This window comes from Epinephelus moara, chromosome 20, assembly GCF_006386435.1.
Source record: "Epinephelus moara isolate mb chromosome 20, YSFRI_EMoa_1.0, whole genome shotgun sequence".
NCBI lineage: Eukaryota > Metazoa > Chordata > Actinopteri > Perciformes > Serranidae > Epinephelus > Epinephelus moara.
Genome location: NC_065525.1, coordinates 13,967,438 through 13,985,037, shown reverse-complemented (window position 1 = coordinate 13,985,037; position 17,600 = coordinate 13,967,438). Strand labels below are relative to the sequence as shown.

The following is a 17,600-nucleotide window of genomic DNA, read 5'->3' as shown; positions in this document are numbered from 1 at the left end:
CATAACTGTTTCCATCCCCCGTTTTGCGAATCAACATTTTTTTCTTATCAACCAAAACCCGGCTATAGCGAGTGTATTTTAGTTTGTGCGAATCAGGGGATTAATTCGAATTTTGGCGTTTCCAAGTTTTTTGATGAAAAAATTCATGAATTAAATTGTTCTCACACTTGTTTTAAATAATAAAAGTCTTTCTCAATAAAGACAGCTGAATTACATGTTGTTTTTTGTGCTCTAATTCACTTTTCACCATTAGAGAGGTAGATACAAGGTATGTGCCCACCGGCAACTATAGTTGCCAAACATTCAAATGAGATTTTCTAGAACAGAGAGCACAAAATGGAGGAAATAACTTTAGAACATGTTCATATGGGACTTGGGTTAACATGATTATATTCATAAAAACATTGAGAAAAATTTGGGCATAAATGGGTTAAAGCACTTGTGAGCAGTTTCCACAATACTTTTTGTTTTTAATTAATTCCTTTCTGTTAATGCTAAAATGTAGTGTGGGAATGTTTCACAACAGATTCAAAACTAAACATCACGGGTGGTTAGAATAACTCAAAACATGTAAAAATGGGACACTTACATTAAGGCGGTCAAAGAGGTCATCTCCAGGTTGTTTGTTTTCCAGGAACAATTTAAGATTCTTAAAAACCTGAAAGGATATACAGAAAAAATGATCATGTATTTGTATTGTAAGAACTGGGAACAGCAAACCAGACAATCGGTTACGAGTAGGTTAATAAGGTTAACGTTAATGACCACAACATTAGTCGTAGGAAAAAAAAAAAAAAGATATAGTTATAGATATAGTTATTACACAGGCTAGTTAATAACAAGGACGAACCCAAGGTGATAGGTAAACTCATCTTCATTCGTTGACTACAAACATGACGTATCATCTGAAACATGTAAGTAGCTACATGCCCATTAGCCACTTAGCACAATCATTACTGCTTTGCTGACAGCGTCATTAACAGGCGGCTCGCTCAGTGTGTGACGTGCACTTGTAGATAAAATATAGGCCTATATTAATGAAGGTTCATTAGTACGGTTTGTATTTCTCTGTAATGTAGCACAGTGTTAACAATGTTACTGATACTATTCTTTCTCACACCTTGAGCTCAAACCATTGTGTTGCCCCGCCCAAAATAATGAATATATGATAAATAATAAAATAGTTTAATAATTAAATAAATACTGTAAACATGCAGGAAACTATTCGACTAATGGCCCTAAATGACAACTATTGGTCGACAAAGAAAATTCTTAGTCCGGGGCAGCCCTAGTTACAAGTCAACCAACATCACACGCCGAACTGTTGCAATTCGAATATTTTTTCTAACACAAACATATTCGTTATAAACTGCATTCAGTGTGTTAATATATTCATTGGGAAAAGCAGAAAGTGAACATAATCTTTTAAAGGCTGCTTACAAGTCAAATTACACATTTATACAAATACATTACAATACGTGTGTGTGTGTATGTGTGTGTGTGTGTGTGTGTGTGTGTGTGTGTGTGTGTGTGTGTATCTGGAGTCTGACTTCATCTGTCCATCTTACAGCAGAGCCAGAGGAGTAAAACTGGCACAATTACATCTGACATTTCCAGCAACTCTGTGGCTTCCACAGATTCACTGCTCCCCAAATAAACTTGTAAAATATGCAAGGCGCCAATTAATAGCAACAGATGCGTTGCTTTATAAAACACACTGACATATTCACAGGCTGATTTGCGTGGCAATTTTGTTCCCCTTGGCAAACAAACTGAAAATATAAAAACCGAAAGTGCAAGTGCTTTCGGGATGAAAATGTAAATCAGTGTCTGTCTAAAAGTCTCAGAGAAGCAGAGACTCCAAAGTGAGCTCGCCTAATTGGTTTAGTGATGTGTTTGGGTGCGTGTGTGTGTTAAGAATGGAAATACTCATTTAGAAAATAAATTAATAAATGCTCAGCAGGCTGAAGGTACCCAACACAATACGTTTATGCATTCACAGATGTCCTCACACCGCGGGGCCATTTGATAAAATAATTCAGCGTTCTATCTGGTTTACAAATTGAGTAATAAGTAGGGACTTATTTTTAAACAACAGATATACTGAGGTGCAAATCAGTGGGAGCGTAGACATCAATTATTGGAAAAGACACATAAGCAATGGCTTATTTTAGGGGTTGACAGATAGGGTTATTTCAGGGCAAATACAGATTATCAGTAATTAAGGAGATGGCTGTTATTTGGAACTGGTATACCTTTAAGGAAAAATAAAAGTCTTATGCCTGATTTATGGTCCTGCGTTAAATCAACGACGTCGCTACGTCGTAGGGTACGTGGCTACGCAGAAGGCTCGCCGTAGCCCCCGGCGCAGCATGACGTGCACCTTCCCAAAAATGTAACTACACGTCGAGGTGACGCAGACCCAGCGCAGACCGAGAGGGCTGTGATTGGTTTGCTTGGTAGCAACGCATTTCCGGTTCCGTATTTCCAGATTGCGCCATCCCCGCCATCTTTAAACATCTTCTGTTGCGATGTAGATGTTGCAGTATTAATGCCCATTTATGCTCAACGTTCAATACGGATACGGACGGAGCCGTCTGTCCGTGCTCCGCTTTCATTTCTCTGTGACCGGAAAAGCCGGAAGCTAAACAAAGAATCAACTAGAGATGACGATAACCATTCAGGAAAGGAACGCAGCCTCCTACCGCTCTGGCGGTGAATTGCACTGTGACGAAATGGAGTGACGGAGAAGTTCGAAGGGTTCATGACGGCGTCACGGCAACGACATAGGTACATCGTAGGTATGCCGCAGGACCATAAATCAGGCTTTAGTGTCAAAATTTAGAAGAAGGAAGGTATACTTTTAAATCCCACATGGGGGATTTCATCATCTTCTTGCTGTTCTCCTCCTCATACAACTTAAATTATATCCACTAACCACTACTAACCATTACTAATGGCAGGATGTACCAGTGGAAACAATGGGTGTTTTTGCAACTGAAGCTTAGAGGATGTCTATCACAACTTCATTAATATCTTCTGTCATAGATTTGATACAGTTCGGCTCACTCACGGGAGTAGCTCCAGTCTGCTTTTGGCACGACTGGCCTTCAGCAGTGTCGATAGGCTAAAGGCCCGAACATACTCGGGCGTACTATAAGCGGAGCGGACTCCGCGAGGAGTGTCCGCAGTCCTTCAGGCTTCCATAGTCGAGCGCACTTCCGCGTTGTAGTTTACTGTAAAAATGTCAGTGAAACACATTATATTACCCACAATTCTTGCATGTTGATGTGAAAAATACATGCCGAGCAGTCACAGGTGTGCGGAGCGGAGTCCGCGCAGTCATAAAATCTGAGCTTTGCGCACACAGGCCTTGCGGACGTCTGCTTTTGGTCCGGGCGGACCTCCGTGGAGTCTGCTCCGCGTACGTTCCGCCAGAGTATGTTTGGGCCTTAATATTCGAGACGTGTATGCGATCATGAGCAGGACACTGAGTACGACTACAAGTGGTGACTACAGTCCGGCTCAACGCATTTCTCACAAGCGGAAACCTCCAGGGCTGAAAAAACGAAGCCAACATGGAGGTGCCAAAAACTGCAGCTCCTCTAATGGCTACTTGAGGCTGACTCAAAAAACAATGTTACATTGCCCAACTTTACAGCTGAAATAAACATGTTTACAGCATGGTGCAAAAAACAGTTTTTGGTCTCTATAGCTAATTTCAACACTCATAACAACTGTTTGGGGTCTGAACTTTAAACTCACACATTTCTATTTTTTAAATGCTTAAAGTTACGCATAATCAAGGGCAGGGCTGCTTGACTGACAGGCTGTCTGCGAGGTGTCACTACTGTCTATGAGTCAAATCCACCCTCTAATTTAAATTTAGTCTCTTCTGGTTCCAGAAAAACAAGATGGCAATGGCCAAAATGCTGAACACGAGGCTTCAAAACGGCAGTCAACAAACTGATAGGTGACGTCACGGTGGATACGCCGGTGGCCTGTAAAAAACATGACGTTTCCAATAAACCTAAAAGTGCTGAATAGCTGATAATCCAGGCCAATAATCGGGCAACACCTGGCTTATTACTTACCCTTATGGCTACCCCCCTTTTCTCCTGAGAAACAATGGTAACATTTTTCTTTCCATTTAATTACAGTTGAGACATACAGTATTGGCAGCCCACATAATGTATAGCTTGGCTCTACTTTGTTGCCATTTTTGTTTTCATTTCGTGTAGTGCCCGATGCACTGCTGCCCTGCATGCAGAATTTTTTGCAGGAGCAACAAATTGCATACACACTACATGTAGCCAAACACATAAGCCCAAGTATTAGATTAAATGATTTCAACCCCTCCAGAGGTTAGAAACGGAAATTCCGTCCCTCCATCCTTGTTCCATTTTATTCCAAGTGACATTTAGCAGCAATCTCACTGATTTCCCTGGGAATTGATGATGCTAAAATATGCAAGGGACTAATTAATTCTAGCTAATGTGTTGCTTTTGAATGCACTCATTTGAATAATTATACGTTCTGCCAAGAAACAAAACACTTTGGCTGTCAGGTGCTAACATTTCTTTTTCCATCTCTGGAACAGAAGATAGCACGGGCTGAGACCAGAGGAGGGGTTGGAAATTTACATATGCATACACGTACACACACACAAATGTGACAGCTGTTTGACAGATTGCAGACAACTAAACAAGACTCAAAAAAAAAAAAAGAAAAAAAAAAGAAAGTTTCTAGACGCATTTGTGTTTTCTTGTATTGTGGCCTGGGCCAACCTGCTCATTATAGTGTGCATCATCATTTACTGTATCAGATAGACTAACAACTGACAAGAGCTACTGCAATACTTAATTACTTTCTGTTCTTTTAAAAATATCCATGTTGGCAGTCCGTCCCACTGGCAGTAGTTTAAACTGTGAATACACCTGACAGCATTAAGCCTTGCCAAAGAGAAGTTCTTACACTAACGTCAACTAAGCATGCTACCTAGACTGACTCAAACTGTTCACAAGATTTTGTCAATGTCAAAGTTTTGAAACACTTTGCGGCTGATATATACGTGTTTAGTGATTTAAAAAAATCTGTAAATAATTAACAATATGAATATCGGGAAAAGCCCTGAACCTCAAATACAACAACCTTAATATGTACTGCAACTGTGAAAAAGCTGAGAGACTATGAATATACTTAGGAAGTTTCAACAGTGATCCTATTATCACAATCTTTACACTGTGAAAACCACCCCTGAATGTCAAAAGCGCTGCAGATCTTAAAGTTGCACACCAAACTTTTAAAACATTAAGTCATTAGGGTTAGGTACTGTTCACATTGACACTGATTCTAGTATTGATGTTGGTACCTTAGATTAGTTCCGGTACACGGTACCTTTTTTCGTACTTTACCCTTTCTGTAGGCTAATAATGAAATGCAATTTATGAACAAGCTGCAGTCAGCAAGCGATTCTACTCTTCTGCTCTTTTCTAATCCCACATAGAGTGTCTCTGTCGGTCCATCTGTTTGCCTGTGTGTGTGTGTGTGTGTGTGTGTGTGTGTGTGTGTGTACTCATTTCTCTCTGTTTAGACACAACCAACAAATATGTGGAATAGGTACAAATTTTAAAAAACACAACCACAAACAGCAGTGATACAAAGCAATATCTTAAATGAAACAGGAAAGAAAACAGATCAGATAGACCGACACTATCAGTGCTGCAGCAATAGTTTTTGCTCGCTGGGTAGCCGACAGAGGTCCGTGGCCCATTTCCTGGCTTCAGGGCACTTTGCGATGCTTCTGCCTCCCTTCTGAACCAACTGATTTAACATGAATTGCTAATCAGTATTACCAACGTGATTCAGTCATTACCCTTAAAAGTTCAGTCCACAACCCTACAAATCATGAGGGGGAAAAACTCTGTTGTATGATATCTTCTGTGGCCTGTGGTCATTGTGATGTCTCAATGACTACAAACTAGAGTTGTGGACTGACAGAACTAGACATTTAGTAGGCAAGTTGGGGTCTACTGAAGGATGCTACTGAGTTGTATTATAGTAAAAGAAGGATCCAGTGTTTTCGGAGCTTGACCTGTACTACAGACTAAAATTCAGCTGCTCTCTGCCTCCGCTGCTTAAATTTGGACTTTTTTTGTCCTCAGGCAATTTGAAATAAGAACAGAAACAGACAGTTCACCCCAAAATTTAAAATACATGTTTTTCCTCTTACCTGTAGTGCTATTTATCAATCTAGATTGTTTTGTCTTTCTACCGAACTACACCCGCCAACCGTATCACTATCCAGAAGGGAGTGCAACTACTGTGAACTCACCATGCACCACTGAGCTAGCTAACATTACGGCTCAGCCGAGGGGAACGGTATGTTTACATTTTGTGCTGTCATGAGCACAAGCCTCTCATTCATGAGTAGATTCATGCTTCCTTCTGCATAGTGATACGGTTGGCAATTGTAATTCAGTAGAAAGAAAATAGTTTCTCCACGAAAATGCTCACAACAAGGTCTGTGGATTATCTTGAGTTAACAGGTCATGATTTCAGAAAAGAGACATTGCTGTTGATTGTACAAATGTATTTTTTTGGCGCTTTGAGCACCACAAAGTGGTGTGCCATCTTGTTCTATTATATTTGAGAGAAGGGTGATGTGCACAGGTCATGGTCACAGTGAGGATGCAGTGACCGGAGCAGTGAGTATGAAGTTAAATGCAGCAGTACAATGTGTGAACTGTTGAGGCTGTTAATCAGTGAATAAATGCTACGATTCCTCAAGACCTTTTGCTCACCACCTGCTGATTAAAGTGAAGGGGGTTAGCCTTGAAGTTGGAAAGCAAAGTTCGCCTCATATTGGAAAATGACCAGGCTCCCTAAAGGTGGACTGTTAAGAGGGCTATTTTTATTGTAATGACAATGTCAGCGGCTCCTAAATGGATAATAGAGAAATGTCTGGCTGCCGGGTCTCTGCTGCGTTAAGGAGACATTGTTTAATTACAAGTTCAAATTTCCCTTTGTTGATAAAAAAGCAGTTCTTTCAAATCTTTGACCGTCGTTTTCTGCTTCATTTGAAAAAAAAAAAAATGTTTAGGCACCGTATTGCTTTGGCACTACTTACAACCTCAACCAGGATATGGAACCATGTTATGATGCTCAGATGCACAGGCCAACTCCAGGCTACCTCAGTCAGTGGGTTAAGAATTCACCCACATGAACATGTAATCCAAGAGCAGAGACTCGAGCAGAAGGGCACATCAACAGTTCTAACAGACAGACAAATTAAACCACCACAGCCACAGGAATCCAATCTACAACTGTGCCCGGAGGACATTTCTCAGTTCCCTCTCTGCTTCGGGCTCTCTGCATGTCGATATGCATGCGAGTGACCTTCTCTGCAGGGACTTCTGCCAAAACCCAAAGGGCAAAATCTAGATTATTATAATGAGATATATTGGTTTTGTAAATGAATTTGTAATGAACAGCACTTATGTTATTTTTTTGCCGAGGTCTGCTTCTACTGAGAACGGACAGAGTTGCCTTGTGTTAACTGGTGTTGTTTATAGAATATTTTCCGGTTCAAGCAAACACATGAAAGCAGGAATAATGTGTGGGTAAAAGTGCTTTTGTGAGCTTTTTTGTTCCTTTACCTTTCTGATGACAGGGACCTTGTTGTAGTAGCGAATGGAGTCTTTACCCAGGAAGTCGAATTCCACCACACACTCGTTGCCTTCCAGCTGCTCGTGGAGTGTGATATGCTCCACGCGTAGTGAACAGCAACCAACTGTGTCGGCAGTCTCTCCCTCCTCCTTCTCATTACCAGCTCTCAGTGCCAGCTTTTTTTTGGGGGGGGTCACAAGACAAAGATAAATACACATCAAATCTACACATGCTTTCACCACCATACGCCCCATTCACAGAACAAACATGCCAATCAGATTACTATTAAATACAGTGCACACACATACGACAAGGAGTAGAATAAAGACCTGCATTGTAAACAAAGCAGAATCAGAATCTAAATAGTCTTTGGTATGAGCCAAAAGCAATCACACACTCAATCTATCATTTCACTCAATGCAGGCCAAGATAATTAGCTTGGGGTCGCTGGAAGAAAGTGGCTACATATAATCCATTTATCTCTTTGCAAAAGATCTTTCATCCAGCTATGTGAGAAAACAGAAAAGGCAATCAAGACACATCGCATTGATTTCCAATATGTTCACATGGCTTTGGTATCAGACTTAAGCACTTAGGAGAATCTGGGAAACTCACAGCAGTTTATTTCGAGCACTGGTGGTGAGTAAATGTGTTAAAATTGGTATCCTAATCACTGCATCTTTACTTCTCTTGAACCAGACCTTGTCTATGAAGTAGAGGGCCACAGCTCTTTGTCGCGTGCCCATCTGTTTAGATTTCAGATCCTGCATGTACTGGTTGCGGATGTCGTCCACGCATGACTTCAGTTTCCGAGCAACCTCGTATTTCTCCCAGTCCTTCTCTCCCTTTGTGGGATGAAAGTAAGAAAAGGAGGAGGAAGAGGGATGCAGACAAAGGGAAAGCAACAGAGAGCAGGAAGGGAAACAGTGAGGGGGCATCATAATAGGGAAACAGACAAGAAAAGAAACAAAATGACAACACTGAGTTATTTTCATTGAAAAGCGTCAGATAAAAACATGATTCAAAATGGTAATCATGACAAACAGGCTGTTATATCATGCAAAAAAGCTCATCTAAAAGCACAACTTCAACAACAAAATTTTCTTTGTTTGCTGCTGGTTATGTTTTGAGACTAAGACACAATTAAACTCCCCATCAGCGAACACACGCACATTGTCATGGAGACCAACAGTGGAATAACTTAACCTTTACACATGAAAGATGGAAAGGAGGAAGACGAAGAGTGAGTACACGGAGGAGAGCGAAAGAGAAATGAGAGAAGGTAAAAGAATGACAAGATGTTGCGCACGTCTTTTTCAACACACAGCTCACAAGGTTGCCATTTACTCTCCAAACAAAACCATGATGGAATTTAAATATTTTAGAACCAAAAAATATTTGAACTGAAATGCAAATCTCCTACACAAACAGTTTGGGCTTTATTGACCATGACAAGGATGCGTGCTTAGTGCTCGTAGTCATACAGAACAGACCTAACATCAGAATAATAGTTCTGGTCTGAAGTCAGCGGTGTCAGGACCTATAAGGGAACAAGCTGCTTTCAAGATGACAGCCTCTGAATTATTAAACAAATAAGACAAGAGCACAGGTTTGATTTGTAATCAATGTAAGTAGGGTTTGGACTAGCCTGTCTATACCACTTCTGTAGAACAACATTCACAATGAGAGTTAGGTTTACACCTCTTGTGATTTTTCCTTTGTAATTTTTTGTAATGTTTGGTGGTGTGGCTTCATTTTTAAATGACTGGACTGCACATTTTGCCTGATAAAATCTTAGCACTACTTGTTTATATTTCAAGAGAACGTGTCTCTGTACTCTGCCTGTTATAGCACCATTTAGACATTATTTGCCAAGTGACCTTTCCCTAAGCCCCGCCCCTTTATGATGGTCCAACAAGCTGTCGGAGTAAGCATGGAGCCCACACTATAACTAACTGCACTCCCTGAAGAAATATTATCATATTTTTAGAAAAATGAAATAGTCATTCCAGAGAGAAGCAGACAGAGGGGTTTAAAAAAACAGTTTGACATGTCAGGATGTCAAACTCACTCAGCAGGAAAAACAGGTTAAAAAGACAAACATAGTTAAAAGCTAAACCGAACTATAAGCTACCAATGACAGTGTAAAAGTGAATCATCACTGCTGATCGAGACAGGAGATGATAAATATAAAAGGGAAACCAGTTGTGTGGCATTGCAGTGTGTGCAGATGAACAGTGTTTGGCTTTGCCCACATGTCGCTGCCAGCACCCGGGCCTCCACCACAGGGATCTCCAGGGGAAGTCAAACATCATTATTCTGCACACACTGTGATGCCACACAGCTGGTTGAGCAGAGTCGGTCTTTTTTTCACTGTGATAATGATTAAAAAGCAAAAGCAGTATGTGTATACATTCAGTAGGCTATATCTTCAGTAGCTAGCTAGCTACCCCTGCACTTTTCAGGGTTTGAGTTTGGTTTTGGAACAAGGAAGAAACGCATATCTTTTTCCAACCTCTCCAGCTAACGAGTATCATTAATAAACGACGTGCCCCAGGCACAACATTTAGCTCCAAATCCACAACACCAGCCAGAAAATGAAGGGAATCTGAAACAACTGCATTACAGTCAATGGAGCACAGCTCTGTTGTTGTCAGATCCTGGTCTGAGCTGGCCCGATGCTAGGTTATGACTTGACAGTCTGCGTACGGGGGCAGGACTTAGCGAAGAGTCAACTGGAACTAGGCTGACCTTTAAAGCAGTGGTTCCCAATTAGCAGGTCGCAGTCCAAAAGTGGGTTGCAGGTTTAGTTTAGTTTAGTTTAGTTTAGTTTAGTTTAGTTTATTGGTTTAGTTGACAGGGACCATGTACAGAACAGGTTCTATACCGGAGTTAGCTGAATAGCTAATTTGCATCTGTGGTCCCTGGGCAGGAAGTTCATTCTGAATGACTGTAAGTGACTCGCGAAATTTTCAGGTTTGTAATAACACTTTATTTTTAAGCACAGATCTTTTATTTTGAAGTGCAATTTCCTGCCGTAGACTGAGTGACTAACAGACAGGTACTTGAGAGAGATAGCGAACTTGCTCAATGACATGACCAAATGCAAGTATGACGCTGAATATATTAAACTGTGTGCAACTTAAACTAATGACTACGGAGGAATCTGGACCCTGTGGTTGGACCAGCTGGGAGAGAAAGAAAGAAAGAAAGAAAGAAAGAAAGAAAGAAAAAAATCTATTCAGAAGACCCAGAGGCACCTTTTTTATTCCACACATTCTTCTTCCACGTCAAAACCTGGCACCTACATTTCTCACAATTTTGTTAAATGGGGTTTTCAGTGTGTGGTGTTTTGCTTATGGAATAATACAAGAAAAAAAGCAAACTTGAACAATAAAGCTTAATAGCTTGTTTGAAAACACCATACACTTGGGATACTGTATCCTAAATACAACATCTGTTGACTATTTTCCAAGGCAGACTGTAAGGTTTTGATTGATGAATGTATTTAGGCAGTGACTGGCCTCCATTAACGTCAGCATGGTATGGGGGGTAAAAAAAACCCCAACAACTTAAGGACCTGTAAAACTTGCTTGACAAATAAAATCCAGTGTGCCGAGTAATGTTCCTTTTAGGGTTTGATTTGTTGAGTAGCTAGCAGTTGAGCACATGCTACATGTATGGTTGAGACTTTACTGGTGGTGCATTCAGGTGCTTGTGGGAAGGTTGTATAAGCACTGTACATATTTAGGAGCATTTTTTGCCTGTTTGCAGCAGACTGACAGGCTACCTTGAGTTTTGAGTTGGCATTGAGCATGATGTATTTAATGCTGCCCTGGATGTTCTCAGTCCAGCTGGCCAGCCATGTCACAGTGTTGTCGTGTCGAACCTCCTTCCAGCGGTGACCAGTAGGCGGCACGGGGATACGGGCTTCTCTGTCAATGAAACAGAGGGAGCAAGAAAAAAAATGTGTATGTATATGTGTGTGTAAGCAGTCACAACATTGGAGCACATGCTACAGCATGGATACTGCAGTCGTAATCTCCGGCTATGTGAGATGAATTCAAGTACAAAATCTTCCTCAACATGCCAGGCGACTATGAGTGAATAAGTGATGGATTACTACAAAGGCTGAGTGATGTACAGCTTGAACTCACCATATTTCTGAGATTACCCAACAGTGCTGCCAACTTGGCAACATTCTCACTAGATTTAGTGACTTTTCAGATCCTCTTAGCAATTTTATTTCTGAAAAGCTGCGAGCGACAAGTTTTGCAACTTATTCAGAGCATCAGGGAAAAAGCCAGAAACATATTATGTTGTAAGTCATTTCCATGCATGCTGCTCGGAATAATCGCAGTCCACAGCTCTTCTGCCAACAGTGCGAAACCTCTCATCCCTCTCTCCTCATGCGGTGCTCAGTAAGTAGGTGTGGGACGAGGAGGGCAAGAGAGGAGATGCTGTTCATCGCAACAGTGGGACTTAAGATGTAGTGAGTTTCAAGAACTTAAGTTAAGTGAAGTTAAGTCTTGCATTTTAGATTGTAAGTGTGGGAAAGAGGCACACCATAGTATAAGCACCATAGCTCTCATGCTATTTAAATGTTTTGTTGAGGATTTTTCTTATTCAGCAAAGTAGTTATGCTTCAATTATCCTACATACAAATTAATGAGGTTGAAGTCACGGGTATGCCAATGAGAACATGATGTCATCTGGCGGCTTCTAGCTACTTTTATAGCTAAGGCTATAAAAGCTACTTTGACTGGAAAAGTGTTGCAACACTGAGTACGTTTACATGCACAAAATAGTGCAGTTTTTGCTTTAATTCTGAAAAAGACAATATATGTTTTCATGGCTAAGGAAAATGAATATTTCACTAATACTTCCATTTACACGCAGCCGTGCAAACTCTGATCAACATACCCTAACATGCAGTTTATTACATCAAAATATCAAACACTGGAACGGCTGGAGCCTATTTGTTATTTTAGTTCTCTGCATTAAAATAGGATTTTTTTAAAAAAAGTTTTCCACCCATGGCAGACTTTCTGGACCGTGCGAACACAGCCTCCCTCTTTCATTCCTTCAACCACCTTCTTGAAAAGGTTGGCATTGCGATATTTGTGTATATCCAAAAACCCTGTTGAAATCCAAGCCTTTCATTATTTTTAGAAGTATGTGTGTTTCTCCTTCTGACTAGAAACGTGTGCTTTTCTTTTGGGCGTGCATCTCTACACTGGCCTTGTAAACTGTTGTTAAGTTGGTTTGTGTACAGTGTATCCATTAGGGTTGGGTCGGTTCTCGGTAATACCAATTCGGTCCGGTACTCCGTCTTGGACCGGGTTTTATTTTTTGAGACAATCGGACCGCATACTCGGGCAGAACATACGCGGAGCGGACGCCGCGGAGGTCCGCCCGGTAAAAGTGGACATCCGCAAGCCCTGTGCGCGCAAAGCACGACCGCGTGTCACACAAAAGACTGTTCGGCATGTATTTTTCACATCGCGGGGATTTCAAAAGACTGTTCGGCATGTATTTTTCACATCGCGGGGATTTTTCACGGACATTTTTACACGTAGTTCGCTCCGCTTATAGTACGCCCGAGTCTGTGAGCACCTGTGTCTGCCTCTTCACCAAGTGCACAGCAAGCAGAAGAGAGAGGGGGGTGGGGCGGGGACTGAGCTAGGAGGTGCGAGTGCGCATGCGCCTCTACTGTAGCCTGGAGTTTGTTTAATAGTGACGGGGAGTCGATAATGGCGGACAACTTAGTCTCGACGAAATCAAGGAATGCGCCTCTATGGCAACACTTTGGCTTTGAGCCAGATGAAGGAGGCAACTCTTGTTTGCACTGATTGAGTAAGCTGCAAAATTTATTTGTAAGGAATAAAAGAAACAACTTGTTACTGTCACTCTGTTGTCCTAAGGTCGTTTTTTATTTTAAATGAGTCAATTGCGCCCCCAAAGTGGCGAAAATCCGGTATTACCGACTTGATGCGTTTTTTTGTTGTTGTTTTTTTACAAAAAACGGACCGTTTTTTTTTTGTTTTTTTTTCCTCATACCGACCCAACCCTAGTATCCATGACAATACACAGAGCCGACTGTACACAGGCAAAAGGCTGTGTGTTGCAAACTGCGGTAAAAACCCCACTTGAGAAGCATTTTCCAGGTGCGCTGTATACATGTCCAAATAATGCTATTAAAACATGAATAATACCTGCATATCCCACAAGTCTTTTTTGGAAATGCTAAGTTCGGAATAAGGTCGACTTTGGAATATCTGAATGAAATATACTGTTCACATGACCTGCATCAAATTCAAGATATCAGTCATACTGGGAATAATAGTGGAATATTAGTGTGTATGTAAATGTACCCACTGTTGTTGAAAACATCCCTTTTGTGTGCAGCCGTCAAAATGGATATGCATTGCTGCACACTACGAAACATGATAATGGATGTTTTTGAAAAGACTAATTTCCTTATGATTCATAGCGCTTAAAGACTTTGTGTATTGAGGTCTCCCTGACAGAAGGTCACACCAAAAGATGTGACAACCGGATTTTTTAGCAGCTAGGGTGACGGAGTTTTAATAAATCCTGCTTTTCATCAGACAAGCCTTTCCTTATGCATCATTACACTGTCACACAAATCTGCATACAGTTCAATCCCTTTGCTCCACTCTCACTTGCTGCAGTTGATGATGACGTCCTCTGGTTGGATCCTTTTCTTCAGCATGCCCTGTTTGGGATGCTCGCCTCTCCCCCGGAACAGCCCTGGAGGTTCAATCTTGAAGTTGCCGATGCGTTCTTTGTGGTGGTCCAGCAGACAGTAGCCGTACTCGTCCACTATCTTCTGGTTGGCCTCTTTCAAAACCTACAACAGAAATAAAGCAAAGACATTTGTTAAATAATAATGCAGAATCTAAATGATCCACGCTGACCTTTTTTAGACACAAACAAAAAGAGAAGTACTGTAAGTTATGGTAATCAAGAGTCACCAGTTTCTCCTCCTTGGTCATGTTTTTCCTGGCCTCCACCTTTGCTTTGTGCATGGCGTGGATCTCTCCAAAGTCACACTTGTCAAGATCTTTAATCAGTGACCTCTCCTCATGGGTCATTTCCTAAACAGACATAAACAGACACATCTGACGCTTCAGTGTGATCGCTTCTTGAGTTTGGAAGTTATATCTGCATAAAAACAGGGACATCCTTTAGTGATAAAAATATTACAATTCAAGAAAATTAATCTGCAACAAGTTTCATCATCAATAAATCTTAAATCATAAATCTGTCATTTATCATGTGATGGGCATTGTTCACTATTTTCTGACATTTTATATACAAAACTATTTATCATCCATCCATCTTCCTCAGCTTATCCAGTGCCAGGTCACAATCAATCGTATATATCAAAAAATGATCCGATTAGTCTGTAATGAAATCAATCATTAGTTGCAGCCCAAGCATCCTGGATTGCCAAAATAATGCTCTTTGCAACTCTGAATGAATTGCATCAATGATGGCAATAATACACATCTTTGTATCTACACTTCAATGGTTTTCAGTCTCAGTAGCGCTGGGAAATACTGATGAAACCAAAGGAACTGCTAACTCAAAGCTTCAATATTGATCACAGAAAGTTTGCACATTCAAACACTTCTGTGCCGAGTCAAAATCCTGAACTGAAGGAAGAAAGAGACAAAGGATCTGCACACGATGCTGCTGTATTCACTTTACTGGGAGCCGTTAATACAGAGTACAGAACCTTTGACAAATAGCACATTACACAATGATGCATCATAAAAACCAAATAAGATGAGCATGGTCAAAGCAGATCTGTGACCTTTCATTTAATTACTCATCTTTACAGAGGCTGAGCGGACAGCAGAAAAAATAAGTGGTATCGTTATGAAAGGCCAGAGTAACGAACATTTCCTCCCAAGAAGCCACTGCCAAACAAGCTTAACAAACAGTCTTGAGACAGCAGGACGCCGAAGGCAGCAGCTGAGTTTCAACTATATTTGTCATCTTTCTATGGTTACTGCACAAGGGGTCACCCCATCAAAGAGGTCACGATCAGGGCAGCAATACAGAGCAATTCAGTGAAGGCTTTATGGTTCATCTTGAAGGTTTTTGGTGCTAAATGTCATGACAACATGAGATGCTTTTAAAATGGGCTCAGACAAGAAAGCTATTGCAGCAGGAGGCCAACATTTGCCTGCGCAGAGCAAAAATCTCTGCTTGGATGTTTGTTCTTAAGGTCATATTGGCCTCCAGCGGCAGAACATAACAGTAAACTTTTAATGAGCTGGACATCTTGATCTTATTGTCTTCACGCATGACTACAGCAGTGCTCTTCAAAAACTAGGCCTGGATACCAAACTTTGATACTTTTATGGCACCAAGCAAATTGCTTCTATCTAGTATCGAAGAATGCATTGTCAGGCGCAGCAAATATTGATGCCTAAGGAGTACGCCTCATCAGCGTTAGTGACCCAATAAGTGTGCAGCATGCTCCTACCAAGATCTAATAATGCTTGTGATTGATTGTCTAACATCACGTCATAGAGACATGCAGGAAAAACACTGCATTACGCCCAGAGATGGGGCTCCTGTGTGTGTATAGCTGTATTTATAGCTCCTTTTCATTAGGCTTGATCCCAATAGGGCACAATGCAATGCCCGAGCAGATAGTTGCTCCATATTCAACTGCATAAAGAAGAACAAATGCAGCCATCTTCCTCTCAGCATTCAACTCCACCTACAGAGCCTCCTTTAAAATCACCACCACCAGATTCCCCCTCAACCCAGATTACTGAGGACAATATAGAGGTGAAGTCCTTCCAATTCCAGTGAACCACCATGTGACCTTTCGCTGAAAAAAAAAAGAAAGAAAATATGTACAGTAGTTGATAGCGAGGGACAAATTAATTTTTTGATCCCGCTTGTACCGTGCCATGAATTAGACAAATGATGTTTGTCAATTTAAAAGATAATTTTGCAAGTAAAGAAAGTCAGTTTGTTGTAAAACTGTTGTGAAAATACATATTCAGAACAACTACAACTACAAGTCATGTAAGGGACATTACAGCTTTCTCTCTCACTGAAGCAACAGATCTTGCTGGTTCTTTGGCTTCCAGGCTAAAAAACAGACCAGGAGTCCCTGGATAAAACATATCAGGGAAGATTTAACGTTTGTACATGGAGCATAGTAGGGATGCAAGTGATTAGTCGTCTAAACAATTAAAAGTCCTTCCCTCGCCAGTTGTCACCAGAAATATTAGTTGGTTAAACCAGTTAGTGTTTTATTCATATACGGGGCCACGTAACTGTCATGCAGCCGCCCGCCACTAGTGGGGGCTACAGAGCTGTCACACAGCAGTCCCGCTCCCTGCAGTAATGCTTGACAGGGCTTGACGCTAACTTTTTTCCCAAGGAGCACATGTGCTCCTAAGTTGAAAAAGTAAGGAGCGCACAAAGAACTTTAGGGGCACAATGTAAATTGATCAAATTATGTGTTTTCCGTAATAAACGTGATGCAAATAGACATTTACAAGCAAAACTATTTAATGAATTTGTATACAAAATGTACAGAAAGGTGAAATCATCAAGTTTTGAAAAAGTATTGCAATTTAATTTTGTCTTTAATGTTATTATCTTATATATATATTATCTTTGCAATATGATTATCCTATATAATGTTATTACTATCCTAAAACATTCTCCAGGTCCTCTGAAACTCTGCAGGACTTCCACCCTGCCCAGCAGCGGTACCGTGGCAAACGGTCCCTAACTGCGGGGTTGTTTACCGCCGAGCCGAGAGGCTGCATGTAGGCTGAAAGAAATGTTAAAGCATTTTCCACCTAAGTTATTACATATATTTGAGTTATCTACAAGTTTACTGTACTGTTGTCGCGCGACAGACGGGGGTT

The 17,600-nt window shown here is 41.0% G+C and overlaps 1 protein-coding gene across 8 annotated transcripts in view; it reads right to left on the bottom strand.

Moving 5' to 3' along the window:
• Positions 1-17,600, bottom strand: part of zgc:173742 (DNA topoisomerase I, mitochondrial) — a 50,624-nt gene that overhangs the window by 12,614 nt on the left and 20,410 nt on the right. For 7 of the 8 annotated variants that reach the window (XM_050074229.1, XM_050074230.1, XM_050074226.1 and 4 more), the window contains 6 exons: positions 14,667-14,789; positions 14,355-14,542; positions 11,459-11,603; positions 8,370-8,513; positions 7,659-7,844; positions 590-658 (listed from right to left, as the gene is read on the bottom strand). In XM_050074229.1, the coding sequence (XP_049930186.1) occupies positions 590-658; positions 7,659-7,844; positions 8,370-8,513; positions 11,459-11,603; positions 14,355-14,542; positions 14,667-14,789 (855 nt within the window). The remainder of the gene's footprint in view (positions 1-589; positions 659-7,658; positions 7,845-8,369; positions 8,514-11,458; positions 11,604-14,354; positions 14,543-14,666; positions 14,790-17,600) is intronic. The other variant, XM_050074231.1, reaches the window with a different exon arrangement.